The following is a 16,494-nucleotide window of genomic DNA, read 5'->3' as shown; positions in this document are numbered from 1 at the left end:
GAAAAATAGGATTGAGCACCTTTCAATAAAACGACCATATCTCCCCTTCAAAATGGGTGAATAATAGTCAGATCCCCTTAAAAAATAAGAACATTTACTTGGTGAAAAAATTCTTGGAACGTAGTACACCGCTCCTGGATTCTGTGAGATCAAAATTGACACCTCTTAATGATGATTACATAACTCCCAATACCCACATGATCTTCCATTGAAATTTTGCATGGAGGTACTACTCTCATATGCAGTGTTTCAAAAAGCGCTAGGCGGCACTTAGGCGGTCGAGGGGGTCCAGGCCGCCCAGCGTCTAGGCTGGCGGCCAGAACCCGTGCGGCCCAGTAAATTTTTTTTTTTTGGGTTTTTCTCTCTAAAATAGCTCTTTTGGGTTTTAGGTTCATTTGAAACCTAAAACCCACAATTTTGCACCTTCAATTAGGGGTGGAAACAAGCAGGTCGGGTTTGGGTCCAGCAAGAAATGAACCCAGGCTGCCCTAATTAGCATTAGACCCGGACCCGACTAGGTCCAGAGTGCCTAGACCCTTACCCACACCCAGAGCAGCACGTGGGACCTGGGACCTGGGACCCAGGACCCGACCTGTACTCGACCTTGAAACTATTCCGGTTCCCTTGACCCGACTTCAAACACCACCGGATAATTTAAAACATCTAAAAATTCAATAAAAAAACCTGTAAATTCAAAACAATACCTATAAAACACCTGCCTGATAATTTTTAGGTAAAAATTATGAAATACCACATGATGAGGTAAAAAAATAATAAAATCTAAGAGAGATGACTAACAAATAAATTCGATGGCAATAGAGGTCATTCATCCATTTAGCAAATTTGCTTCTTCCACATAGGAACAGGTTGTTTTGATGCACAAGGAACCACATCAACACCCAAAGCACCTGATTTATGTGTTAATTACCTCCCAATTAACAATTACATAAGGAGTCGCAAATGAAAAGAGGCACTAGCAATACCACCGTTGCGAATCCCGAAATCTTCCTTTTTCCAAGGCCTCTTTGCTGCGAATGAGAAAATCATAAATTGGGCTTAGAAAATTAGGTTGAGAGACAGAGAGAGGGTTTGCTTAAAATCACAGAGAGAGGGAGGTTTAGAAAAAGCTCTAATATATATATATATATATATATATATATATATATATATATATATATATATATATATATAAATCAAAAGAAATATTGAATATATATATATATATATATATATATATATATATATATATAAATCAAAAGAAATATTGCGTGCAAGAAGGCTTTAATACCAATGAAAGGTAGACAATGTGATTTAGTAAAGTATATGCAATTAAAATTTTTTCTTCTTTCTTTTATTCATTCCAGCTAGAACACTTACAGATGCCCATATATCCAACATTAGTTCATAAAAGTAAACTCTAATACAATTTAAGATCTTCACTTGCATGCCATTACAATTCTTGCAATCAAATAAAACACAGTGTGAAATTGAATTAATAAACATGGAGCCATTAAAATACCAAATACCTTGCAAAGGGTTATCCCCAAGGACTTCTAACACCCCATATATGGTCTCCTCCACCGATGGTGCACGGTATCGCAACCTCTTAACCTTGTATCAGATACCACATACTTTGCCATGGGTTATCCCCAAGGACTTCCCACACCCCACACAGGGTCTCTTCCACCGATGGTGCACGGGATCATGGCCACTTAACCTTGTCTCACAGTAAGGGAAACCTAAGCAAAACCCTACTCAAGATAAGAGTGCATGAGATAGCATGGGATAGGGCCTTTCTTCATAACCTAAGGTTACTATAGTTAGGGCATGCCACCACTTTATGGCTTGGGCGTGGTCTTCTCTTTATTTTATTTTCCAACCCTAAAGAGAGATCAGAGAGAAGAAATAAGAAAATGAGTGGGGCATGCTAGCTGAGAGAGAGAGAGAGAGATACCCAGGTGTGTAGAATCCATCCCAAGAGGGGGTATTTACAATGCAAAACGAGGGTTTTGGGGTTTAAGGGTTTGCAATCATTATGGAGACTCAATCTCGGCCACAGATTTTGAAGAGTTGTGGGGTGAAGAGATCTTAGCTTTACATTCCTTAGATCGGCCATCATGATTAAAAAGAATGTGTTAGAACCATTATCCCTCAGTTTCCTTAACTTTATTCCCATCAAATACTTAATTATGTAAGATAAAGTAATATATAATATTTTTTTTAAGAAATTAAAGTAATACATAATATCGACTTCAGTAAATTAAAAGACTTTCCAAAAGAAATCAATTAGGGGTGGAAACAGGCGGGTCGGGTTTGGGTCCAGCTGGAAATGAACCCAGGCCGCCCTAATTAGCATTAAACCCGGACCCGACTAGGTCCAGAGTGCCCAGACCCTTACCCATACCCAGAGCAGCATGTGGGACCTGGGACCCAGGACCCAACCTTTACTCGACCCTGAAACTATTCCGTTTCCCTTGACCTGACTTGAAACACCGCTTGATAATTTAAAACATCCAAAAATTCAATAAAAAAACCTGTAAATTCAAAACAATAGCTAGAAAACACCTGCCCGATAATTTTTAGGTAAAATTTATGAAATATCACATGTTGAGGTAAAAAAATAATAAAATCTAAGAGAAATGAATAACAAATAAATTCGATGGCAATAGAAGTCATTCATCCATTTAAAAAATTGCTTTTTCCACATAGGAACAGGTTGCTTTGATGCACAAGGAACCACATCAACACCCAAAGCGCCTGATTTATGTGTCAATCACCTCCCAATTAACAATTACATAAGGAATCGTGAATGAAAAGAGGCACTACCAATGTTGCGAATCCGGAAATCTTCCTTTTTCCAGGGCCTCTTTGCTGCAAATGAGAAAATCATACTGAGAAAATTAGGGTGAGAGAGACAGAGAGAGGGTTTGCCTAAAATCATAGAGAGACGGAGGTTTAGAAATTGCCCTAATATATATATATATATATATATATATAAAATAAAAAAAAATATGGCAGCAAGAAGGCTTTTAATACCAATGAAAGGTAGACAATGTGATTTAGTCAAGTATATACAATTAAAATTTTTTCTTCTTTCTTTTTTTCATTCCAGCTATAACACTTACATTTGCCCAAGTATCCAACATTAGTTCATAAACATTAACTCTAATACAATTTAAGATCTTCACTTGCATGCCATTACAATTCTTGCACTCAAATAAAACGCAGTGTGTGAAATTGAATCAAGAAACATGGAACCATTAAAGTACCAAATACCTTGCAAAGGGTTATCCCCAAGGACGTCTAACACCCCATATCGGGTCTCCTCCACCGATGGTGCACGGTATCACAACCTCTGAACCATGTATCAGATACCAAATACTTTGCCAAGGGTTATCCCCAAGGACTTCCAGCACCCCACACAGGGTCTCCTCCAACGATGGTGCACGGGATCATGGCCTCTTAACCTTGTCTCACAGTAAGGGAAACCTAAGCAAAACCCTACTCAAGATAAGAGTGCATGAGATAACATGGGATATGGTCTTTCTTCATAACTTAGGGTTACTATAGTTAGGGCTTGCCACCCCTCTATGGCTTGGGCGTGGCCCCCTCTTTATTTTATTTCCCAACCCTAAAGAGAGATGAGAGAGAAGAAATAAGAGAATGAATGGGGCATGCTAGCCGAGACTGAGAGAGAGAGAGAGAGAGAGAGAGAGAGAGAGAGAGAGAGATATACCCAAGTGTGTAGAATCCATTCCCAAGAGGGGGTATTTATAGTGCAAAACAAGGGTTTTGGGGTTTGCAATCATTATGGAGACTCAATCTCGGCTATAGATCTTGAATAGTTGTGGGGTGAATAGATCTTAGGTTTACATTCCTTAGATTAACCATCATGATTAAAAAGAATGTGTTAGAACCATTACCTCTCAGTTTCCTTAATTTTATTCCCATCAAATACTTAATTATGTAAAATAAAGTAATATATAATATTTTTTTAAAAAAATTAAAGTAATACATAATATCGATTTCAGTAAATTAAAAGACTTTCCAAAAGAAATCAATTAGGGGTGGAAACAGGCGGGTTGGGTTTTGGTCCAGCAGGAAATGAACCCAGGCCGCCCTAATTAGCATTAGACCCGGACCCGACTAGGTCCAGAGTGCCCAAACCCTTACCCATACCTAGAGCAGCATTTGGGACCTCGGACCTAGGACCCGACCTGTACTCGACCCTGAAACTATTCCGGTTCCCTTGACCCGACTTGAAACACCGCCTGATAATTTAAAACATCTAAAAATTCAATAAAAAAACCCGTAAATTCAAAACAATACCTATTAAACACATGCCCGATAATTTTTAGGTAAAAATTATGAAATACCACATGATGAGGTAAAAAAATAATAAAATCTAAGAGAGATGACTATAAAAAAAATTCGATGGCAATAGAGGTCATTCATCCATTTAACAAATTGCTTCTTCCACATAGGAACAGGTTGCTTTGATGCACAAGGAACCACATCAACACCCAAAGCACCTGATTTATGTGTCAATCACCTCCCAATTAACAATTACATAAGGAATCGCAAATGAAAAGAGGCACTAGCTATAACACTGTTGTGAATCTTGAAATCTTCCTTTTTCCAGGGCCTCTCTGCTGCAAATGAGAAAATCATAAAATGGGCTGAGAAAATTAGGGTGAGAGAGACAGAGAGAGGGTTTGCCAAAAATCACAGAGAGAGGGAGGTTTAGAAAAAGCCCTAATAGATATATATATATATATATATATATATATATATATATATATATATATAGATATATAGAGAGAGAGAGAGAGAGAGAGAGAGAAAGAGAGAGAGAGAGAGAGAGAGAGAAAGAGAGGGAGAGAGAACAAGAGAGAGAGTGCGAGCGAGAGAGAGAGAGAAAGAGAGAGGGGAAGACAGAGGGACAGAAAATCTTAAGGAATGAGAATAACAGATGAGAGAGAGAAAGATAACATATGGGAGAGAGGGATTTCACATGACTTTTCATTGATGTTTCCTGCAGCCTCGAAGCTATTGAGCTAATGCGCTTTCCTCCTACTGATGTTGATAAAGGAGGTGGCTAGGGTTTGGGGTTGGAAGAGAGAGAGGGAGAGAGCTTAGGGAGACGCAGAGGCACAAAGCTTGCACCTTAGGGTTTCGCTGGTTTGATTTGATGAATTGGATTAGGGATAAGGGATTTAGGGCTTAAGCTTAATGAATTAATTTAATCCAATATCTATTTAGTTTGTTAGCTAATAGGGATGGCAGTGTACCCGACTAGACTCGGGATCCGACAGGTATATCCCACCTCGGGTCTGGGTATGGGTCCAAAATTTGGACTCGAATTCTATTCGGGTTCGGGTGCGGGTGCGGGTCCGGGTCCGGGTCGATCTGGACTCATAGACATAAGGTATACGATGGCAATCATGTGTCTTGAGTCGTGCGCTAGGGTCCGGGTTTCTTCCAGCCAGACTCGATCCATACTCGACCTGTTGCCTCCCCTATTTCGTAATATTTAATTTATTTAATGACTTTTTAAATTAGTTAATAACTTATTAATAGACAATTGACTATTATTTAATTATAATTGAAATATAAAAATATATATTAATTAATATATAATAAATCAGTGGGACCCATACCTGACCCAGACTCGTTTTGAGTCTACCTAAATGGACCTGGACCCGGACCCGACCCGTGGAGTCCAAGTTTTGGATCCATACTCGGACCCATGTCGGGTCTACCCGGGGGGTCTGGATCTATCGCTAGGCCTAAAATCAATTCCATCCATAGGAAATTTCCCCCTCAAGTTACTTTATGTGAGAGAGAGAGAGAGAGACCTTAAGGAGGTGGGGTGTGCCACCCATGTGGGCTCGTCGCCCCCAAATAAATGGGCTCGACAAGGATGGCCCCAACCAAATATGGCCCTCCCACACCCTCTAGTAATTTTAGAAATTGAGTAAAATGATTTTTTAGAGCCCAATAAGTATTTTTATTTTCTCTATGAATGAATTAAATTCAAAAAATTCAATTTCAGCTATATAAAATTCTTTTAACTAAACTAAATTATCCAGAGGCTTTTAAAAATTCATTTTAATATTCAATAATTCAACTAAGACATACTAAAATATATTAAAATGAATTTTGATGGGAATTGGATCCAAAGAGTCAAGGATAACACAAATATACTGAGGCACTCCATCCCTTCTAGAAACCGCATCACGCTATCATCTTCTCAAAGTGACTTTACATAACCCATGACCCTCAACCCATCGAGAGAGTCATGATTGGTCCATCAAAGTCAACCAATAAATGAAGGAAACACGATCCTGGCCCATGAATTATAGGTTTCTCCCTGAGGATAAGTCCAGGTCCCATTTGGCTCACATGCTCTCATAGGACCTTTGTACACAATCCAGCATTACAGGAAGACATCTCATCTGCACATGTACACGGTATGCCACAAAGGGTTGTTTTCTGGACAACTATCTAGTATAATGTTGCTCGATAGCCATGATGAGGATTTTGGCCATTGTCCTCTCCGATCAACCACCGCACATAGGGGTCACACAGTCCCTGGCCAACCACCCTGGGCATTTCTACGACCTCATCAAGCACTAACCCCAACACAAACACACACATGAGAAAGGAACAAGTAGTCACACAAGGCATGGACAAGTTAAAGATAGAGCCCTATCCACCCTTATTGATCTATACACTTGGTCATGTGAAGGTATGGGTGTCCCTCAAGGGTCCGAGCAAGGGGTTTATATAGCCTAGAGTATATGCCCACACATTCACCCTCATTACATTGGCCATTAAGCATGCATCAAAATGCTGCCCACCAACTTGTGTGGCAATTACACTAGCCCAAGCCGTACCCTTCAATGAGTGTCCTCATGGCTCATTAAGGGTGAATTGTTTGACAATGCACTCCTAAGGTCATTGCTACCCATGCATGGTCATTACACTACTCTTAATGCCCACCTAGGCCACCAAATGTGTGCTCACCACTCTCACATGGCTCCATGACACCAAATGTGTGCTCACCACTCACACATGGCTCCATGACAATTGCACAAAGACATGCATGGGGTAGTTACATATTTCAAATTCCAATTCAAATATATCACTTGACTGTTTGAGATCAATAAACCTGCCTAATCAAGGGTATGGTTAGCCGCCTCTTGCACATAGTCCAATCCATGTCCTGTCATGTTCCTACCTATGTGTTTATTGGTCTTGGTGATTCACCGTGTCATACCAATTATAGCCATCTCTCTGCACCACTTGTCCAAGTTCTCGCTCCAAGGGTTTGTAGCTACCGGCCCATATGTGCATGCATGTTGTGCATCATGCACACTAGCCTTGCTTCCACCCAAGGTCAGTCAAGGCTGAAGGCACATATTCCCTCTTATAGGTTTGTCAGATTAAGTTACTGATCTGTCATGATATATGGCTGAACTGCCCAAAGTAGCACAAGAGCGTGTAGCTTATGGGTCCTTGCAAATTGTCATTAGTGCTTGCATTTGACACTAAGGATAAGGGTCTGATAGTTAGAGCTATGTGAGGGAAGACAAAGATAATATTATGTAATCTAATCATTGTCCAAATATGGAATAAGTGAAAAATTTATGGGGTGTACCTCTCTTCTTCTTGTTCTTCCACAAACACAAACCCTCTGAAAATGTGATATTATTTGCATTCAGAGCATTGAAGCTCATCTCAAACGAGTAAAGGAAAATACAGGGGGAAAAACAAGGGTTTTCAAGTTTCGGTTTCATGCCCTCTTGTATGGTTTAGAGTTAATCTATTAAAATGACATTATCACCCATAAGTGATAATGTTAGTATCACCCCCTCAGACGTGGAAATCTCCTACACCACCCTATAGTTTCTTTCTTCATAGGGGGCTCCTTACATGCGGAAAAGCCACACAATCGCAACAGGCACGATGTTCTCACAACCCAGAGTAGAGTTCTATGAATTTCATTATTTATGACTGATGTTTCATTCCTTCCAGTCTCGAAGCAAGCTGTGGTATAATCTATGTTTCCTCCGTTCAGTAGGAGGACTAGAACTATCGAGTAGGCGGACTAGAACTATAGAGTAGGCGAGGAGAACTGCTGATTCACCTAGTGTATTATTTTTTTTATATCATATTTGAAAAAGTATACTCCACTCCCTTAGACTCGTGTAGCTTAACGACTGAACTCGTTCCCTTAGCCTTGTGTAGCTTATTGACTGAACTCGTACCAACCCGCTTAAGAAAAAGGAGATTATCACCCTTGGCCTATATATTATTGAGGGGCAACCCTTAGGTCTATAGAAAGAAGAATACATTATTTATGACTGTCATGCCAAATTACCAATGACATCATCAAATGCATAAGATGACAAGAATAGGAAGGGTGATCTTGGGGCTTCTCTGGTACTGTAACAATATAGGAAAGTATCGTCACAAGCTACGGAAAGGTTTTGTTGCTTCATGGTGTGCTTCTTGAGGTAATGCTTGAAGTGTCCTTCATGTAGTAAACAACTCTTGATATAAAGGATATGGTTTTATTATGTTTAGCAACTTTACAGATGTTCCATTTTTTCTAGTTTTACGGGTATTATCCGTATGAATTCCCTAATAAATTATTCCATTCTGTGATTCATGAACCATTTGAGGCTACACCATTATTCAGAGCCTTCCTCTTGGTTTTACTTAAGAGTTGCCATGGGCCAATGGCTATCTTATTAGTGATCCCTCGCTTTAATTTATAGCACATTGAAATGTAAATAGTTGGCTCAGGTGAGGATGCAGAAATGTATATGGCCGATCAAACTGTAAATATTTGACCTGAAAGTTCTGATTCTTCTTTTGCAGGATTATTCTGGAACAAAAGACACAAGCAGGGAGCCTCAAGTTACTAGCTATAATAGGCGATTCATGGGAACAGTTGATTATATTTGGTCAGTGAATTCTACCGGTCCTTTGTATTTTTACTTTTAGCTGATGTTTCTACTTATAATGCAAACTCCAACATTATGAATGTTCAGTAAAGAAGCCTTTAGCATTAAAGTTTCTTGGCTATTCATCATTATGTTCTATTTGGATGTTGGATTACTGATCTAGACACTCACAGTGATCATTGATGCTGATACTTTGTTTCATTGATGAATGGTATTGAACTGTGGTTATAGTTCCCTTATGCATTTGCATCACATATGCTGTTGACATGGAATGTTTTCATCATTAAACAGGTGCTCAGAAGGTCTCCAAACTGTCAAAGTTTTGGGTACTCTGCCAAAACATGTTCTACAGCGGACTAGAGGTTTTCCAACTCAGGTATATGAAATAATCTTTTGTTTCACTTTCTTACATAACCTGAAGTCATTATCAGGTCAGGTCAATGGTCATATTAAGCATAAGTTAGTATTTTCTGGTTATTGTTTTACAATTTGCTTGGTGATGCTTATGGCTGCTAGTCTGCAGTCAATGCATAAGTACAAGCCCGATGAGTGTTGGAGGAAACGAAGTGTATCTTCCCAAGACAATTTACTTGTGGATTTTCGTATTTGTATCTGCAAATGTGGGTGTGCACGTACACATGTTTGTACCCACCTCTCCTTCCCCCCTCTTTCCTTTTGATGATTGGGAAGCATGGGATTCAAACCATGCAATCTTGGTGTTATCTTGAATGGAGAAAAACAGCTTTTAGGAGTTTTACTTCAGTCCAGTATGATTCCTATTTAATGTGCATGATGGCCTTCGTAACGGTAAAAAATGTACCAAATGAAATTCCTCATCACGGGGCCCATGCATATATTTGGCCATTTCAGTGACTTATATGGGATCCAAAGAGGTCTAAACGTAAGGGATGTTCTTCCATATGATTTCACATGCAATAAAGTATGATTAATACTGTTTTAAATGTGAGCTCGTGTTCAGTGATGTTTGTAGTTCATAAACTATGAATTGTATGCCACATGAACTGTCCATTGTCAATAATGGATGGTTGAGATGAACGTTCCTCTGCCAAAGCAGGCAATAAGCATGTAATGGTTAACACTATCAGTCTGCTGTCAACATTGGACTGTTGTTGTGACATGCAATTTGCTGTCTGTAAACTGCAATGCGCCACCGTATACTTTGAATGTTGTAAGTGCAAAATGATAATTTTTATTTTCTGAAAATCGACTGGTATACCTTCTCTGGAATTTGCATTTTCGTGGTTTCTTTGGCCTGTTAATATTATTTTCTATCCGAATTTGATTTGCATTGAATTTTTGTGACCACTGGCTGGACCAAGGACAAATGACATGCCATCTAAATTGTTTATTTATATGGTTTCAGGAATTGTTTTTGTGAAATTACAGTTAACAGGATTTGAATGCATTATTAGTATAGGATGAAACCTAAATTGCATTGAAAGAATAAGAAAGGATCTGTTGTGATGCTATTAACCTTGAAATCACTTCTTCCTTTTGAATGCTGAAGTTCAGGGTGGTTGAGAGCATGAGTGATGGATATATGGTGCATTTGGGAAGGGGCATCGAGTTGCGATATTTTTAATCCATGGAATTTGCAATGAACTAGTCAGCTAGTCAAAATTTGATGAGAATATACTTGCTGAGGAAGTGAACTGGACAACTTAAACTGACATATGTGTAGCATAGTCATAACTCACAAGTAATTTGTATGTTAGAAAAGTAGCACTAGTCATGTTTTGGTGATTATTTACCACTGAATATTGGGAAAATACAACAAGGTGACTAACTTGGCTTATTGCCCTTCAAATATGACCTCCGCATATGAGTATACGGCATGACAAAATGTGGATTCCAATTTAGTATTGACTATATCGCTTATATATTGGGAAATGTGTAAATGTCTTTTTGCAGAAATGGGGTAGTGACCACCTTGCCTTGGCTTGTCAATTGGCATTTACAGATGGCTTGTCCGGAAGGGAGGATGCATGACAACTTCCCTCATTGTAATTTTTTTTCTTGTTTTTATTTCTGGCATGTCACAATAGCTTATGTAAATAGTATGTGGATCATTCATGCTATCTTTTGATCTTTTTTCTGGTGTTATTTTAAACTCAGCTTGACCATGCCTAATACAAATACGATGTTTATGTGACAGCTCCATGATAGTATAAGAACCTCAATGGAGGAGCAATCCATTGTTCTTTTGAAATCTTCAATGCTGGAGACAAATTCACTAGTCCGAACCTTGATACATGGTTCTGTATATCCTCATTTTTGGGTCGGTTAGCAGTGGAATCCGTAGGAAGCAGGCCTGCATTGCAATTGTGAACATGCTAACCATCAAGCTTTCTATTGGAAAGAAAATAGAATGAATTCCTACGTGATGCTGCACTCGCAAATTGCAGGATTTGAATGCTTTTGTAAGGTTTTATTGAATCTGAATCGGGTGTGGAGCAATAGTTGCTAGGATTTTGGCTCATGCCCTTACAACACTTAGAAATTCAGTGCTGTGAACTGTGAAACATTGTATAGTGAGCAGGTTTAACTAATGCTTCATATTATTTATTAAATTGTGTTTTACTATATACAAAAGGCCCAAAAAATGCAGTATTGATGTGGCTCAAACATGCAGTATTGTTTTTGATTTATTAAATTTATCTGGGATTATTAATGTATACTGAGGCTTTGAGGCTTAGGTCTAAAAGGACATGGTTGGAAGTAATGGGAAAAGACATAGACTTATGGTCTCACTTGACGGATCACGATTCGTGTAGCCGACTTCAAATAAATTAGATAAAGGCTTTCATGATGATGATGATAACAACAAGGGCTCCAAGGTCTTCACCAATTGAGTGGAGGCATATTTTCCATTCATCTAACCTAGCTACAAAAGGCCACTCTTTAACATATATTCTCGATGGGCCAGCTTTTGTGTTGGTTTTCAGACGGTATAAATTTTGAATCGAGCTTTAGGTGTTCTTAAAATTAAAAATAGAGGTACGTGTGTCATTTTACACTAAGATTGTGTATAAGGACTTTTTAGTCAATTAAATTTTAAAAATATTTAGAAACAGGTTAGTGATCGAATCATTTTAGAAAATGACCAAGGCAACCTCATTTCCTTGTAGTTGGCCATGTTAGGAAGTTCTGAATGTACTGATGAAGCTATGATTTCCTTCTATTTTGAATAAAAATTTTGCCTCTCAAAATATTTGATGTAATAAGAGATTTTCTCTCACACAACGGATTTCTTTTAAGAGATTTTGTGCTGTTTGGAGCCAAAGGATGCAAAGGATTTGAGCCCGATTTTGAGAGGATATATGTACTGGGTCGATCTGGTATTTTCTGCGACTGTGCGATAATGAAAAGAAGCTTCTTTAATGTACTGTGCGATAATGAAAAGAAGCTTCTTTAATGTACTGTGCGATAATGAAAAGAAGCTTCTTTAATGTACCATGGATAAATACTTCATTGACAACTTAATATTAAGAGCAATAATCTAATACAACGGTTGTATCATAGTATAATACAACGACACTTCTAGAAAACCACGTATGTGGTATTTTTATGGCTTCAAATTTTGCGCACTATCTTCATTTCAATAATCAATCCTCCAAAAATAAAAATAAAAAAATTCAATTTGAACCTTAGATATGGTCAAAATGAGTTCCCTCAAAACATGAATCTAGACCATTTATTTTGTGAATTTCAAGATCTTAGCCTTTATAAATTTGAAATTATTTTTTTTAAAAAAATATTGTTCATCTAATGATAATAAAGGCATAAAAAAAAATTGGAAATCAAAAAATCCTTCTAAAGCTTAGATCTAAGCATCTCACTAAAATGAACGGCCTATGTTAATTGGGCTAAAAAAATACTTTCTAGGTTGTGTTTTCAAAATTTTCTTTTTTGTAATTGTTCATTACAATAAAAAGAGTGTATATGTCAAAATTTGAATCAAACAAATGGCCATAAGATGGATTTTTAAATTTGTTGCATCATATTACTCTACAACGGTTGTATGAAATCATTGCTCTAATATTAATATGGATAAATACAACGGTTGCATGTAATCATTACTCTAATTTTAATATGGATAAATGCAACGGTTACATGAAATCATTGTTCTAATATTAATATGATTTTATCCACGATCTGATTTACTCTTCTAATATGTTGTATTCCTACTCGATGGTTTATCAACGTTGGATCCATTGAGTTAATCTCAACACAATGGAAATACAAAATATAAGTATAGAGATTTTTGAATGCCGGCAACCTTAGATTGATTTTTAGTTACAAGAACTAAAATGATAACATGCATAATACAAACTCCAAGCTTTTGATAGAAGGCGCGAGAGTTTTTGAATCACCAATATAGGTTTTGTTATTATAGGACTTCTAGAAAGAGAGCGAAAGAGAGACGGATTTTTGGTGTAGAAAGAAAGACTCTTTTGCATATGAAATCCGCTTTTTGGTGGGGAAAGAAAGGCTCTCTTTTGTGAGGCATGTGAAATCCCTCTAGATTTTTCTACTTTTTCTATCTCTTCATTGTGTTTTTTATTTTGGGTAACATTCCCTCTAGCAATTTTAATGATAAATCCATATCACATAGCATTCCCTTTTCGCTTCTCTCTACCATGAATAAATCCTACAATACATTGGAAATTCTTCTCTCTATTAACTACAAGAACATAGAAAATTCCATTGAGGTCTTACAACCACAAGGGGTGTACTCCATATCAATATCTTCCACTCGTCTTGTAGTGCATAAAAAGATATCAATCCCGATCATTATCTAGTGATACATCAAATACAAGAACTCTCTTATATCTTGAAACTAGCCGTGAGACCATAAAGAGTAATAATCTCTATAGAGAGAACCACATTAAGTCTCCAACAAATTAACGTGGAACATCCTTTCTCCCTTATAAAAAATGCCCCAAACTATAATTGGCTATTTTGGCCGTACTGGATTGAGTATCTTAAACTAATTCCTCATGATTTTCTATGCTCAGGACAACACAACCTCTTTGTCCACATTTACCTAACTCCTATACAACCCCTATTTGCAGACATGTCCAACTCATCCAATAAAATTTTGTTTTCATGCTTTCATGCTAAGCCAAGAAATTTATTTGCAAATAATATATTATGTTATATTATGGATTTTTAAAATTGTTTTTTGCAAAAGAACATTCTTAGTAAAACTTTTATTTCGATGTGCTTTTGAGTATCTTTGTGTACATTGGTTCTCAAGGCGAATGCTAATGATCTTCTCTAAGCCCTCCTACTGTTATGCTTTGCCCTGATTGCTTTCTTAGCTCCACTCCCACCTGGCCGAATCATATATGACCATGGCAATGGAACTACTAAAGTAGCGACATCAAGCCTCCACTTCTTAATATAGTCTTAGGGTCTACAAAAGCACTTACAATCACTGCATAATCGGCTATTTCTTGCATGTTGTAATAGGAAATAAGGATAATCATATACGCATCTCTATAAAGTAATGGTGATCTCGCAAAGTCATAACTATGTATCCTCTCACAACTAAGGCGACCAGTGTCACATCCAAGCAACTAACTTGAATATCATTGATGCTCACAATTGGCTTACCATATAAGCTATATGATTTAGTGGGATGCCATATATATTATGTCAATTCCCAACTGTGGAATCTCATCTCGATTACTTATCAAGGTAGTAGTCACATACGCTGTGTGTGTCTCATCTTCTAATATCGTCAATATTGAGGGTACTCAATGCTATGCAAGAAAATTGGACCAACCCAGCTGAGGATTTATCTCATAATGAATATGCATCCTAATCCACAAGTGTGAATGTGTGATCAAATCATGTGTACGTGCATCAAACACAGCACAATACCATGAACCTCTCATATAAATTGTAAAGTCAATACAAAACGACAAACATATATAGGAAGAGTGAAAATAATGATGATGGAATAGATAACAAATTAGGGAATCCTAAGTCCTAATGCCTTGGCATGACCCTTATAATTCTTTCAAGCTATAGGCTTAATCATGGTTCTAATACTATCCTGCTAGTGGGATTATACATCATGACATCCAATGATATTTGCATATAGAAATACCCAATTTTTATCCCATGTCTTACCATGATACTTGGGATCCTTTGTCATAGATAATGCTCACATGCTCTATAACATTCAATATGATCCCTAAGCTTTGTAGAATAGTCATGAGCCACATGTCCTCATGCAAGGCCGCACAATAATCCATATACTCCGGTTCTGTTTTGGACATGCTACTCATGTTACTTTCTTGTTGCATCAAAAAATCACTCCTACTCTTGGAGCGAAGACATTTCCTTATGTCAACCATTAATAATTCAGGTCACCAATCTAATCAAAATTACTCTACCCTTGTAGTTGGAGATCCATTGATGTCAACCATTAATAATCTAGGTCACTAATCCAATCGAAATTATTCTACCCTTGTAATTGGAGATCAATTCCTACAAAGATCCACGAGTAGTCTACAATTCTCCAAAGATATCAGAGTATATTATTCATAATGTGTCAATTTCTCAGACCTAGATTGCTTTGATAACGACTTGACAAGTCCTATGATACATCCCTTCATGTTTATAACATGCACATATACAATTACTTAATCTACTAGCTCATCTTTTTCATTTATTAACATCCACGACAACGATTCAGAATAAGCATATGACCTTATCGGACAAGAGTATCAATGGATTCACCATCGTGTACCATAAATCATTTTAAGATTTTCCTAATAATAAGATAGACTTACCAAGGTTTAGAATGAGTGCGATTGATCTCAACATCAAGCATACAATGCACATTGCCCACTTTCTACAAGTCAAAATTGGAAGACAACAACACCTCTGTTTTATCGCTTATGTCCTTGTCATTTCTTGCCATTAGGATCTTAGCATCCAATACCATCAAGATCATAGAACTCCCACTATTCTCATTGACAAATCCTTGTTAAGGGATGTCATCTACAAACCATTTGGTCAAGTTTCAGAACCTAACTTGCTATAATGGAAAAATATAAGGTGAATTGAAACCATTTCCACGACCAGGGAGAATAACTCATCATTTTCTACACTTCCAATTGAGTGAACCCTTTCACCACTAATCGGTCATTGTGTCTGTCTAAAATCCCATTATCTCTGATTTTTCAAGAACCCATGTTCTTCATAGTCTTTTCACTTAGAGGAAGTTTTACGATAGTCTTTTCACTTGGAGGAAGTTTTATGAGTTCCGAGATTCAATTCCTCTCCATAGAACTAACTTCTCAGTCCATTGTTGCAAATTGCCAGTTGCAAACGATATTAGTGCTTGTTGATATGAAGTTGGTTCATACTCATAAATGAAGTGCATGTCAGATCTTCCCCTTCAATTTTAAATCATCTCTAGGGAATTCTGACATATGCATGTTTATGAAGATCATGAATCAATGATGGTTCGCTCCCACTA

At 37.5% G+C, this 16,494-nt stretch overlaps 1 protein-coding gene across 2 annotated transcripts in view; it reads left to right on the top strand.

The window, feature by feature from the left end:
- The window catches only part of LOC18444703 (DNAse I-like superfamily protein), an 81,112-nt gene extending 69,491 nt beyond the window's left edge, over window positions 1-11,621 (top strand). For both annotated transcript variants that reach the window (XM_006854867.4, XM_088866358.1), the window contains exons 14-17: window positions 8,890-8,975; window positions 9,267-9,351; window positions 10,908-10,999; window positions 11,152-11,621. In XM_006854867.4, coding sequence (XP_006854929.3) covers window positions 8,890-8,975; window positions 9,267-9,351; window positions 10,908-10,985 — 249 coding nt within the window. In that variant the 3' untranslated portion in view covers window positions 10,986-10,999; window positions 11,152-11,621. The remainder of the gene's footprint in view (window positions 1-8,889; window positions 8,976-9,266; window positions 9,352-10,907; window positions 11,000-11,151) is intronic.
- The last annotated feature ends 4,873 nt before the right edge of the window (window positions 11,622-16,494 follow it).

This window comes from Amborella trichopoda, chromosome 5 (assembly GCF_054954075.1).
Source record: "Amborella trichopoda isolate Santa Cruz 75 chromosome 5, AtrichopodaSantaCruz75HAP2 v2.0, whole genome shotgun sequence".
NCBI lineage: Eukaryota > Viridiplantae > Streptophyta > Magnoliopsida > Amborellales > Amborellaceae > Amborella > Amborella trichopoda.
The sequence above is the reverse complement of the archived record's forward strand: the minus strand, read 5'-3'. Positions and strand labels throughout refer to the sequence as shown.